Below are 12,951 nucleotides of genomic sequence, written 5' to 3' on the forward strand. Positions count from 1 at the left end.
TACAGCCAATCGGAATACGCATGTTCAGTCTAGCGCAGTGAAGCAGCCAATGAGAGCGCAGCGGAGGCGGGGACAGAGTCGCTGGCAGCTCGGCTCATACGTGTCAGCGCTGCCGCAAACCGCTGCTCAAACTGTCGTGAGCGCTGTGTTCACGAAGCTTCCGAGAATCATGTAATTATTTCTTGAAGAACAGTGGAGTGAGTGATCGATACAGTGAGTGACGCGCTTCTGAAACGGTCGACTGTTATTTAAAGCGCTCTGGAGAGATTCACTGTCATGACTGACTTTAACTTCATCTCTAGATGAAACTGATGTCCAGTGAGTGAAGATGAGCTGCACTGTGCTGGTCACTGGAGGAGCGGGATTCATGTGAGTCGACCGTTACAAACATATAATTGTTCAGATGTTTGTGTCACTGCATTAGATGTCATTTACTGTAAATAATCACAAACACACTTTACAAACAAAACACCTGACAGACAGACGTTTGTCCGCTTTCTAGAAGGATTTGATATAAAAAAAAGTCACAATTATGACATAAGTCGACTTATGACATACTAAATCAAAATTAAAAAGTAAAAATTATGACATACTAAATCGAAATTATGACATAGAAAGTCAAAATTATGACGTAAAAAGTCTAAATTATGACAAACAAGTAGAAATGACATACTGAATCGAATTTGACATAAAAAGGTAGAAATTATGACAAACAAGTAGAAATTGGCATACTAAATCGCAATTATGACATAAAAAGTCAAAATTCTGACGTCGACATGACATTAAATCAAAATTAAAAAGTCAAAATTGACATAAAAAGTCAAATTATGGCATACTAAATCGAAATTGACATAAAAAAATCAAAATTCTGACGTAAAAAGGTCGAAATTATGACAAACAAGTAGAAATTATGACATACTAAATCGAAATTGACATAAAAAGTCAAAATTATGACGTAAAAAGGTCGAAATTATGACAAACGAGTAGAAATTATGACATACTAAATCGAAATTGACATAAAAAGTCAAAATTATGACGTAAAAAGTCGAAATTATGACAAACAAGTAGAAATTATGACATACTAAATTGAAATTATGACAAAAAGCCAAAATTATGACAAACGTAGAAATTATGACATACTAAATCGAAATTGACATAAAAAGTCAAAATTATGACGTAAAAAGTCTAAATTATGACAAACAAGTAGAAATGACATACTGAATCGAATTTGACATAAAAAGGTAGAAATTATGACAAACAAGTAGAAATTGACATACTAAATCGCAATTATGACATAAAAAGTCAAAATTCTGACATGTCGACATGACATTAAATCAAAATTAAAAAGTCAAAATTGACATAAAAAGTCAAATTATGGCATACTAAATCGAAATTGACATAAAAAATCAAAATTCTGACGTAAAAAGGTCGAAATTATGACAAACAAGTAGAAATTATGACATACTAAATCGAAATTGACATAAAAAGTCAAAATTATGACATAAAAAGGTCGAAATTATGACAAACAAGTAGAAATTATGACATACTAAATCGAAATTGACATAAAAAGTCAAAATTATGACGTAAAAAGTCGAAATTATGACAAACAAGTAGAAATTATGACATACTAAATTGAAATTATGACAAAAAGCCAAAATTATGAAAAACTTAGAAATTATGACATACTAAATCGAAATTGACATAAAAAGTCAAAATTATGACGTAAAAAGGTCGAAATTATGACAAACGAGTAGAAATTATGACATACTAAATCGAAATTGACAAAAAGTCGAAATTATGAAAAACTTATAAAAATTTTGTCATACTAAATCAAAATTATGACAAAAAGTCAGAATTATGATATAAGTAGAAATTATGACATGCTAAATTGAAATGGACAAAAAGTCGAATTATGATGTAAAAAATCAAAATTATGACAGTCAATTTATGACATACTACATACAAAAAGTTGAAATTATGACAAACAAGTAGAAATTATGACATACTAAATCGAAATTATGTCGAAAAAGTCGAAATTATGAAAAACAGCTGCGTTTTGGGGGCCTAAAAATGCAAACTTTTTTTTTGAAAATGATAGCAGTAATAAATTATTGTGTCTGTGTATATATATTTAAATTTTTTTTATTATTATTATTAAACTTAAAACGATCCCCGTTCACACGGATCAGCGAAAACAACTAAAATCGCTGTATTCTGCTGCCAGGCCAGTAGATGGCGATGTGATTTCGTAAAGAAACACCACGTGTCTATAAACTGAACACGTAACACGCATGCATATGACGTCACCATTTTCACAATTTTACATTTTATACAGAGACAACAATTAGTACGTTGACTTTGTTTGGACAACGCTGTCGCCTGTACGCGAAAAGCACATAGGAAAAACTTTTCCGTTTCTATTACATCGTTGTTGTGTAAACAGACCCTAAAAATAACCAAAACACCAGCTGACTGAAACACTCTGAGACTTCAGACGAGATCTAAAGATGACGTTCACACAGTTCTCATCTGATATCATGTTTGTGTTCTCAGCGGATCTCATCTGATCACGGCTCTGGCCGAGAGATTCCCACACTGGCGAGTCATCAACGTTGATAACGTGAGTTCTCGTAACCGCACTTCATCACTGTTTCAGCGTGAGATCTCAGCGCTGACGGTCCGTTCTTCTGTTTCAGCTGCAGCGCTGCTCGAGTCTGAAGAACCTGCGGTCCGTCGAGGGCAGCGGCCGCTACACCTTCATCCCGGTATAAACACAACAATCCCAGTCAAACCTCCACTTACTGCTGCTGAATGTCCATCTGATGGATTCTGTCCTTCTTTCAGGGGGATGTTTGCAATCCATTTTTCATAAACCATCTCTTTTCAACGGAAAACATCGATATTGTGTTTCACTGTGCTGCTGAAACTCATGTGGGTGAGTAAATGTTTGACGACACGTTATCAATTGATTTTCAACACAATAATCTCACTGTATATCACGGTGTGGTGCAGAGAGCTCGTTCCTGTGTCCGTCACACTTCATGCGTGTGAACGCGGACGGCACCGGCGTTCTGGTCCGAGCGGCGCTGGAGGCGCGAGTCCGGCGCTTCATCTACGTCAGCACCGATGAGGTGTACGGAGACAGTCTGGACCAGGTGCGTTCGGCCGCGACACGCTCAGCTAACCAGAGCTTCTGCAGGTTCTTTGTTTGCCCTTGAAGAGCTCTTAAAGGATTAGTTCACTTCAGAATTGAAATTTCCTGATGATTTACTCTCCTCCATGTCATCCAAGATGTTTATGTCTTTCTTTTTTCAGTCGAAAAGAAATGAAGGTTTTTGAGGAAAACACTCCAGGATTTTTCTCCATATAGTGGACTTCACTGGGGTTCAACGGATTGAAGGTCCAAATGTCAGTTTCAGTGCAGCTTCAAAGAGCTCTACATGATCCCGCCTACGTCACGCGTGACCTTTCCAACGTGATTACGTAATGCGTGGAGCATCACAGAGCAGTGCAAGACGAGCATTTGTGGTTAAAAAGTATATCATTTTTTATTTTTTTAGAAAATGGCCGATGGTTTCTCTAGATAAGACTTTTATTCCTCGTCTGGGATCATGTAGAGCTCTTTGAAGCTGCACTGAAACTGACATTTGGACCTTCAACCCGTTGAACCCCAGTGAAGTCCACTATATGGAGAAAAATCCTGGAATGTTTTCCTCAAAAACCTTCATTTCTTTTCCACTGAAGAAAGAAAGACATGAACATCTTGGATGACATGGAGGAGAGTAAATTATCAGGAAATTTTCATTCTGAACTGAACTAATCCTTTAAATCAGAGCAGAATGTCATGACGTTAAATGTTGCTCACACTGCAAAAATGATGTTCTTGAAGTGTTGTAAAAACAACCAAGACATTTACATGTAGAGAACATACTGACATAATGCGTTCCCTTCAATTTATTCCTCATATTTTCCTTACTTGGTCTTAAAAAGGTCTTTAAAAAGCAGCGAGGAGTAACAGTAATCTAGTAACTCCTCCAGTTGACTGTTTAGTTCAGCTGTGTTTTGATTCGGTTCTTGTTTTCAGCCGTTTGATGAACTGAGTCCACAAAGACCCACCAATCCGTACTCGGCTTCAAAAGCTGCGGCTGAAAACATCGTCATGTCCTACTGGATCAAGCACAAGGTATCAGTCATGTGATCATACTGTCTGTGAGTCAACTATAGTTCACAGAAAATATATTCTCATTAGTTTAATATGGAAGCTTGTTTCCACCAGGGAATAAAAATAGTAAAGGTAATTGATAATTCTGACTTTTTTTAATCTCACAAATGCTGAGGAAGAAACAATTAATGCCAGTGCTACACATATTTCCATAATGTATAAACACTTTAAAAGTGAATTCAGTGTCACTGTTTTGTTTTGTCATGAAATGAGATTGTGGTGTAATGTTGACAGTGTTTTCTGTCATTAGTTCCCCGTTGTGATCACGAGGAGCAGTAACGTTTATGGACCGCGGCAGTATCATGAGAAGGTACGAGAGCAGCAGGCACCACATGACTGTGACGTTATTCACTGTTTTAACACTGTGTTTGTGTTTGATCAGGTCATTCCCAGATTCCTGTCACTCATTCAACAGGAGCAGAAATGGTGAGTTAAAACGGATCTGTAATGCTTTAGTGTGGAAAAGTTCCAAAGTTTCTGAACTCCCTGAAACGCCTCCATTGTAGTCTCGAGTTTTCTTCACAATATTCCTCATTTAAATAATTCATACGCAGAATAAAGGGGCGGGGTCTGGTTGAGTTAGTTAGTAGTGTGTTGAAACTGGTGGTTATGGTAAGGGGCGGGACATTTCCCAAACACCAATCACAACACCCGCTCCAGCCGACCAATCAGAGCACATTGTGCTTTTCAGAAGGAGGGGCTTCATAGAGACAGGAACTAAACAGAGCGTTACTGACAGACTGGGAAGAGAGGAGCTGAACAATGGAGAATATGAGGAAAATAATCAACATTCAAGCAGGAGAAACTGTTCTAGTAGAGCCAGAAACAACCAGGGTATAATATGTCCTCATTAATAATAATCAGTGCACGTGTGGTTTGTTGTGCAGCACTATCCAGGGCTCAGGCCTTCAGTCCAGACACTTCCTGTACGTCAGCGACGTCACAGACGCCTTCCTGACGGTGATGGAGAAGGGCATTCTGGGGGAGATTTACAACATTGGGAGCAGCTTTGAAATTCCCATCATTCAGTTGGCCAGAGAACTAGTGAAAATGGTAGGGATCATTACTGTTTGTATCAAGAGCTGAGATTCAGATATGATAATGAGTGTCTGGTTTCCGACCAATCACAGCAGACTGAGCCATTGTTTTGATATGAGCCAATCACCGCTTCATAATCACAGAACTTCATCAGTTAATCGGTTGTTTAACGTGTTTATCATTGAACTGTTTCCTGTTCACAGAAAGTGAAGAATGTCTCGTGTGAAACGCTGGATGATTGGATGGAGTTTGTTGAAGACCGGTGTGTTTCCTGTCAAATGTTTGCAGTTCATATTTATGATTGATCCTTCATGACTAACTGTCATTCCTGCTCTTCATCTCTAGTCCCGTGACGGAGCTCCGGTATCCCATGATATCCGAGAAACTGCACAGACTCGGATGGAGACCAAAAGTCACGTGGAAGGAAGGAATCAGATGGACCAGTAAGAGATTCTACAGATGATTCTGTGTGCTTCCATATACTATGATGATGATGATGAAGAGTATAATGATGATGATGATGATGATGAAGAGTATGACGCGTCTCTGTTGTTTTCAGTAAAGTGGTATGAAGAGAATCCAAACTACTGGCCGTTAATCAGTGAAAATCCAGACAACTCTGCAGAATCATGTGATCAGACGCCCCCACATTCAGTGCCTTATGAAGTCAGATAATAAAGTCTATTAATTAACAACGTACTGTAATATTTAAGTCTAATTGTTTATTATATGTTATCTATGCAAGATTGTCCAGCAAGTGTCAGTCTGTGAAGAACATCAAGAATCTGTTTCACAGGATTAAAGAGGACCAAAACTTAAACAAGATTTTAAACTGTTTTTAAAGCTCATTTGGAATGAAAACTGTGTGTCACAAGCTCAGCTGTGCTCAGCTTGTTGATTATGAAAGAAAAACTTCATTTCTATGATTACATGTATGTAAACTGTCTTCGATCATATTTATGCTTTAATAAAAAGATGTTTGAACAGGCTTGTAATGATGTTCTGATAATGAGCGTGTTTACAGTAGTAATTTCTGAAAGTAAATTTACTGAAACATCAAGTTAATGTACACATTTATTAAGATAGTTTAGTTTTAATTGTCTTTGTTTACGTGTTTATTTGAGAACAAAATACAGATGAACTTAACAAAACAATCAAAGTACAAATACATTATAATGTGTTAAATTATTTTCGGATGTTTTGATCTGGTGTTTTTGTGTGACGTACAGCGCCATCTAGCGTCAGGACCATAGATATGTATACATAGATGCCACATTCAACCACTGCAGACACGTCGGCGCGCCCGCCATCTTGGAACGGTCAGCGTGTCGTCACATTGCGCAGCTTCTGGTTGTTAAACCACCGAGATTTAAGTTCCCTAAAGAAATAGATAACATGAAAAAAATACTATAGTTTTTGAATCATACTATAGTGAATTGTAGTATACTGTATATATTATAGTATTTACAACACTTAATGAATGCTACAGCATACTGCAGTATTAACTATAGTGAACTGATAAACTGTAATAAATACTGTAGTATACTTTAGTTTTTACTACAGTAAACTGTAGTGTATTGTACTATAATATACCCTATAGTTGTAGAAAACTTAGTACAGTATTGGGTAATTTGTTTATATTACTGTAGTTGTTATATTACCACAGCAAATTAATTCAAGTACTTTACTATAGTATGGTTCAAAAAACACTACAGTATTTACTATAAATTACTAGTCTTTTTTCATGTGGGGTTTGTGTTTTTATATGTATTAACTCAATTTTACAGGTTTTTACTTTTTTAATGTTCTATGGTAACTTTTTAATGTCGTATTCAATAGTTTAGTAAAATCATAGATCTATAAATCATCGGTTAGATATTCATACACGTGTCTAACTACGACTACAGACGCTCAGTTAACTTGCTCTTGAATGTTCGCGGACCGGCTTTGACCGTTCCAATATGGCGGACGGCTTACGACGCATCTATGTGAATATACATCTATGGTCAGGATGCGTTTAACCAAAGACTAGGGACTTTGGTTTAGCGCAGTTCGGAAGTGACGTTTAAGTGAACTCACACGTGTGGAGAACAGCATGTTTTTGCACCACATGTTTGTGTTTATGTGACTTTATAAACCCTCATCGGAGCCGATCTAAAACACGAGCAGCGGGTCATGACGGGTGAACAGGAGCGGTATCCGCCGCCGATCTTCAGCGGAGCGGCAGATGCTTCACTGGCGGCTCACTGGAGCAGCTCCACACCGCAGCACAGTAAGTTCGAGGCGTCCAGAGACTGGAGCTGGACTCAAGCCGCGCCGGCCGGACCCTGGAGCTCGAACCCCGGCCAGCAGCACCATCAGCAGCCGCTGTATTACGGACAGCAGCAGTACGCAGGTACGCGAGGAGAGAGCGTCATATACATAAAGTTATGTATATGAGTTAGTTTGGTCATGTGTTTAGTGTACTACTGATAGAGGTGTTGTTAGTATGAAACAGTTCCACATCAGTTCTCGGTTTGACCTCATGTCATTTCTGTCAGGTCATCATCATAATCATCGTCGTAATGTCTGGCGGGGTCCAGGGCAGCACCAGTGGGGTAAAAAGGTAAAAAAAAAAAAAGTTTGTCTTATTTATTCCAGTATTAGAGTTTATCTCCAGTCATATATGATGGTGTTTGGCTTGTTTCTTTGAGCAGAAGCAGCAGAAAGAGCCTGAGTTCAGTCATTTCTGTGACCCGTGTGACCGAGGCTTCAAAACTCAAGACAAATATGATGAACACATCTCACAGCACGTGAAGGTGATCAATCCACCATAACCCACACTAGATGAACTGCTTTCAGAGCTTCAGTGATTCTGATCCTCGTCTGATCTTCTGTTCACAGTGTTCTGTTGAAGACTGTCGTTTCACTGCACATGAGAAGCTGGTGAAGATCCACTGGAGAAACGTAAGCGTCCCGTCCAGAAGCTCATGTTGAACGTCACAGGGAAAAAGAGAACAATAACTATAACCAAAAAGTTTTATAATCACACTAACTTTAAAGGGTACCCATAATGCCCCTTTCACAAGATGTAATATAAGTCTCTGGTGTCTCCAGAATGTGTCTGTGAAGTTTCAGCTCAAAATACCCCACAGATCATTTATTATAGCTTGTTAAATTTTCCCCTATTTGGGTGTGAGCAAAAACACGCCGTTTTTGTGTGTGTCCCTTTAAATGCAAATGAGCTGCCCGCTTTCCAGAAGAGGGCGGAGCTTTAACAGCTCAACAACAACAAAGCTGGAGAATCTCACGCAGCCAAAATGAGGATTGTCAGTAACGGTGTTCAGCCTTACATTGTTCAAACCGGAGTCGACACTGATGGAGAGACTCAGGAAGAAGTTACAACTTTTAGACGTTTCTGAATGGTTAGTGGATAAATTTATGTAGTTGCTGTGGAGTTGATTCAACTCATCCACTAGCATGTGTCGTCATGTTAATCTTTTGTGTTGAATTGACCCTCGTTTGTGAAGCAGTCCGGTGTAAAATGACGGCATGACAACAACACTCTACTACAACAACTCTTCCTCTCCCGCCCCCTTTGTTGTGTGTTCTTGGGGGCGGGGTTTATGTAAATTTTAGGGTTAGTGATGTCACTAACCCAGGAAGAAGCTCGTTGTAGTCCCTACCAGCCGTTTGTTGTAGTCCTTAAAAAGCGATTTCTGTAAAAGAAGATATCTCCCTTTGCATTGAACTTTGATAACAGAGGAACTATATCATTATGATCACTTTCAGAATGATTTTTTTCCATTGACAGCCAATCAGAATCCATCCTGCTTTAAAGAGCTCCAGCATTTAAAGTGACAGACGACAAAACTGAGAATAAACAGAATGATGTCCTGCATCGGTGTGGACTCTAATATAGTTCTCGTTCTGTGTGAACTGGTCTTAAATGTGTAAATCTGAGTGATTGACACTGATGTTCTCCTGCAGAATCACGGTCCAGGAGCCAAGAAGATCAAACTGGACACGGCAGAGGACGTCGCCAAATGGAGAGAAGAGAGACGCAGGTGAGATGATGCAATGATGCAAACTTCATCAAATATGAGACAAACTCAAACATAAAAAAAATAATTGTGACTTTTTATCTCAGAATTCTGATCCATTGCGAGTTTATAAGCAATTCCCAGTTTATAACTTTCAGAATTGCAAGAAAGAACTCGGAATTGTGAGATAATTACCTTTTCATTTTTTATTCCGTGGTGGAAACGAGCTTCCATACAATGGCGACAGTGTCAAAAGTGTGAAAACTCACTCAATTATAAGGACACATTGAGAATCATATAATTTCAGAGAGTTTGTGAGTCTCGTGTCACTGCGTTAAACCCTCTTCATGTGTCAGAAACTATCCGACGCTGAGGAACGTGGAGAAGAAGCTGAAGCTGGTGGAGGTGAAGGAGCAGCGAGGAGACGTGCTGGAGACGCCGCAGTTCGGGTGCGTTTCTGATCACATGCGTACGCTGCGTTTGATTGGTTGGTTGAGTGATTTAATCATGATCTGTGTGCAGGCGCATCAAGAGCCACAGCAGGGGCCGCGGCGGATCTCATCAGCTGACCTCACTGAAGCGGCCGCATCAGGACCGAGACCCGCTCGCAGCGCTGGCCGACAGCGAGCCCGGTCAGAAACACGCTCCGGACGTGAATGAGAATTACTCAGATTTGTTCGTATAATCAACTCTGTCTTGTTCTTTCAGAGTCTGATAAGGACGAGTCTGTTGAGCAGACGCAGCCTGGACTCACCGTCGCCCCCAAGTGCGTGACCTCTGCCCTCGGGTCACTGATGTCCAGCTATGGGGACGAAATGACCAGCAGCGAGAGCGAAGGAGACACAGACGGTACGATGCCACACTTTACATTAAGGTTTCAATGAACAACACTTGCACTACATTTGATAACATTAATGTTTAGTGAGTTTTAATGTCAACTTTTCCAGTAGTGTTTTTATATTTTCTCATGCTATCCGTAATTAAAACATTTCTGCTCCAAACATCTGAACTCCTGCTGCTGTTTGACTCTGTCACAGACGCTGCTGTGTTGAAGGCGAGTCTGGCTTTAGAGGAGAATAAGATGTTACTGGACGCTCATGCACCTCCTGTCCAGAGGAGCACAGCACTGCAGGAGGAAAAACACACAGACAGACCACAGCAATCCCATCATGCCCCGGGCGGCAGAGGAAGAGGCAGAGGGAGAGGACGAGGACGAGGAGGAGGAGGAGGAGGAGGAGGAGGAGGAGGTCGAGGCGGTTGCAGTAAATCTGCTGAACCACAGCGACATCGACCGACACTACTAGAGATGGTGAGTCAAACACACGCCTGCGTCAATATTTCAGCTGATATATATCTTAAAACCGACGGCGTTCATCTTCTGAATGTGTGTGTTTGTCGTGCAGCTGCTGGCTCCTGACATCCGTCACGAGAGGAACGTCGTTCTGCAGTGCGTCCGCTACATCGTCCGTAACGGATTCTTCGGTCTGGCTGGTAAAGACTGTCAGGAAATCAAAGTGTCTTCGAACACAAACAATGGTGACGCATCCGATGAAGACGTCACTAGAGATGAAGGACGACGCTCGGATCCTCAGACGGACCCTGAGAAGCGCTCAGAAACCGCGTGTGACGTCACATGTGCGAATGAGAGTCCAGCCGGAGCCAGTGTGTTCCGGCAGCTGTTCGCTCAGGGTTTGGTGTGTGACGATCCAGAGCAAACATGAAGACTGGCAGATGAACCGGACTAACCCATCAGTGATGCATCATCACCTCCACATCAGACATACCAAATCACGAGCGACAGATGAGCGATCAGAACACGCCAAACTCATCAGGTCATGGAGTGAACACATGACTTATGGTGAAAGTCACTGACGTGTTTGAAGCATCTGATGAACGATTCATGGTGCTGCAGGAACTAAAGACAGTCAACGCAAAGACAATCAAAGATGATTCCTATGGAAGCTTATTTCTGCCACACAATAAAAAATGAAAAGGGTAATTATGACTTTTTATCTCACAATTCAGTCTTGCAATCATGAGTTTTTATCTTATAAATTCAGAGTTTGCAGTTGCGAATTTATAGCTCATAAATAGCAATTATAGCAATTCTGAGAAAAATTTGTGAGGTACTTTTTTTTTTTTTTTTTTTTTTTTTTTCTCACGGTTGCGAGTTTATATGTCGCAGAATTACCTTTTTCAGAATTATCGTATGTAAATTTGGAATTGCAAGTTATAAAGTCTGTATTGTGAGATAAAACCTTGGCACTGCGAAAAAAATCTGAATTGTCAGATATAAACTTTATCTCACAATTCAGACTTTTTTATCTGAGAAAAACAGTCAGAATTGCATAAATGAAGTAAAAAATTACTTTTTCCTTTCGGTTGCAAGATTATATTTAGCAATTCTGACGTTTTTCAGAATTATAAGATGTGAACTCGGAATTGCAAGAAAAAGTCAAAATTGTGAGATATAAACTCTGAATTGTGAGGAAAAAGGCCAAATTGTGAGATGATAAAAATTGTGAAATCGCAATTGTGGGAAAAAAAACATTCCAAACTTGCAATTCTGATTATTTTTTCCCCAGAATTGACATATAAACTCAAAATTTTGAGTTATAAAGTCAGAATTGCAAGATACAAACTTTTAATCCCACAATTCTGACTTTTTGTCGCAATCGTGAGTTTTTATCTCATATTTTGGACTTTCCGCAATTGGGAGTTTATAGCTCACAATTGTGAAATATAAACTCGAAATTAAGAGTTATAAAGTCTACATTGTAAGATATAAACTCGATTGCAAGGAAAAAGTCTGAATTGTGAGATAAACATGCAGTTTATTTCTAGCAATTGTGAATTTATTTCTCACAAGTATGTCATTTTTTTTCAGAATTGCGACAAACTTGGAATTGTGACTTTTTTCAGAATTGCGAGATAGTCCGCATTGTGAGATAAAAAGTTGCAATTGTGAGAAAGTCGCAATTACTTTTTTTTTTTTTTTAAATTCTGTATCTGAAACAAGCTTCCATAGATTTGTTTTTCACTTTTTTTTTATTTTTATTTACTAATCATATGTTTGTTCTTTAAAAAGAAAAGATGACGACAATACAAATGAATTTGTATAACAAATCTGTGTGATGTTTCCATCAGTTTTCTGCACTGAAGCTCACAGATGTTGTTGTCAGCAGGTCAATAAAGGATCTGATTGGACTTGTGTGTGTTTCTGTCTTCACCTGCAGCTGTTCATGTGTCTCATCCATCATGGGTGGAGATGCTGAAGTGTTTCGCGCCTTTTATTGTTGAGAAGTTCTGCAGGTTCATCTAGTAACAAGCACAACAAAAGTCCTTCATCAGCTCTTCAACACGTCACATCGATCAGATCACGTGTGCAGTCAGTCGCATCAAATGTGCCAGTCATGACAGAACAAGTGCCTTTTATTATGCAATTAAAATGAATAAATATGAACTTTGGCTGTGGATTTGCTCTTATTTTTGTTTTCATCCACAAAACAATAACACTTTATAATGTGGTTCAATTAGTTAACATTAACTTCATCTCTACTGCAGTATTATTACTTGAGTATCACTGAAAACAATTAACTGCAAAACTTATAAAAATGTTTATCAGTCCATGTAAAAGAAAAAAATATATATATATAAAAATACGGTTAT

The 12,951-nt window shown here is 39.1% G+C and overlaps 2 protein-coding genes across 5 annotated transcripts; both read left to right on the forward strand.

Moving 5' to 3' along the window:
- Nucleotides 1–65: 65 nt before the first annotated feature.
- On the forward strand, nucleotides 66–6,248 carry LOC127514263 (dTDP-D-glucose 4,6-dehydratase-like). Of its 3 annotated transcripts, XM_051896955.1 has the most exons (13): nucleotides 66–213; nucleotides 303–369; nucleotides 2,554–2,620; nucleotides 2,697–2,765; nucleotides 2,845–2,935; nucleotides 3,013–3,155; nucleotides 4,085–4,183; nucleotides 4,473–4,532; nucleotides 4,605–4,648; nucleotides 5,110–5,275; nucleotides 5,464–5,522; nucleotides 5,606–5,703; nucleotides 5,820–6,248. In XM_051896955.1, the coding sequence occupies exons 2-13, from the start codon at nucleotides 329–331 to the stop codon at nucleotides 5,933–5,935; spliced, it is 1,053 nt and encodes a 350-aa protein (XP_051752915.1). In that variant the 5' UTR covers nucleotides 66–213; nucleotides 303–328; the 3' UTR covers nucleotides 5,936–6,248. The 3 variants fall into 3 exon arrangements, with proteins under 3 accessions (XP_051752915.1, XP_051752913.1, XP_051752914.1); XM_051896953.1 differs by having other exon boundaries at nucleotides 4,473–4,648; XM_051896954.1 differs by having other exon boundaries at nucleotides 119–369; nucleotides 4,473–4,648.
- Nucleotides 6,249–7,295: 1,047 nt separating this feature from the next.
- Nucleotides 7,296–12,745, forward strand: nufip1 (nuclear FMR1 interacting protein 1). 2 transcript variants are annotated; one of them, XR_007930578.1, is made up of 11 exons: nucleotides 7,296–7,655; nucleotides 7,801–7,865; nucleotides 7,957–8,058; nucleotides 8,144–8,206; nucleotides 9,230–9,306; nucleotides 9,639–9,731; nucleotides 9,805–9,914; nucleotides 9,991–10,131; nucleotides 10,320–10,591; nucleotides 10,686–11,277; nucleotides 12,519–12,745. XR_007930578.1 is itself a non-coding variant. In XM_051896728.1 (10 exons), exons 1-10 carry the CDS (start codon nucleotides 7,436–7,438, stop codon nucleotides 11,001–11,003), a joined length of 1,461 nt encoding a protein of 486 aa, XP_051752688.1. In that variant the 5' UTR covers nucleotides 7,296–7,435; the 3' UTR covers nucleotides 11,004–12,745. The 2 variants fall into 2 exon arrangements, 1 of the variants encoding a protein (XP_051752688.1); XM_051896728.1 differs by having other exon boundaries at nucleotides 10,686–12,745.
- The last annotated feature ends 206 nt before the right edge of the window (nucleotides 12,746–12,951 follow it).

Source organism: Ctenopharyngodon idella, chromosome 6, assembly GCF_019924925.1.
Source record: "Ctenopharyngodon idella isolate HZGC_01 chromosome 6, HZGC01, whole genome shotgun sequence".
NCBI classification, from domain to species: Eukaryota; Metazoa; Chordata; class Actinopteri; order Cypriniformes; family Xenocyprididae; genus Ctenopharyngodon; species Ctenopharyngodon idella.

Excerpts from the sequence above, each read along its gene's own strand:
- nufip1 (XM_051896728.1), top strand. The coding sequence starts at position 7,436 with ATGACGGGTGAACAGGAGCGGTATCCGCCGCCGATCTTCAGCGGAGCG. Across the intron at positions 7,866-7,956 it reads AGCACCAGTGGGGTAAAAAG|AAGCAGCAGAAAGAGCCTGA; the intron begins GTAAAAAAAAAA and ends TTCTTTGAGCAG. Across the intron at positions 10,592-10,685 it reads GACCGACACTACTAGAGATG|CTGCTGGCTCCTGACATCCG; the intron begins GTGAGTCAAACA and ends TTTGTCGTGCAG.
- LOC127514263 (XM_051896953.1), top strand. The coding sequence starts at position 329 with ATGAGCTGCACTGTGCTGGTCACTGGAGGAGCGGGATTCAT. Across the intron at positions 3,156-4,084 it reads ACGGAGACAGTCTGGACCAG|CCGTTTGATGAACTGAGTCC; the intron begins GTGCGTTCGGCC and ends TCTTGTTTTCAG. Across the intron at positions 5,704-5,819 it reads GGAAGGAATCAGATGGACCA|TAAAGTGGTATGAAGAGAAT; the intron begins GTAAGAGATTCT and ends TGTTGTTTTCAG.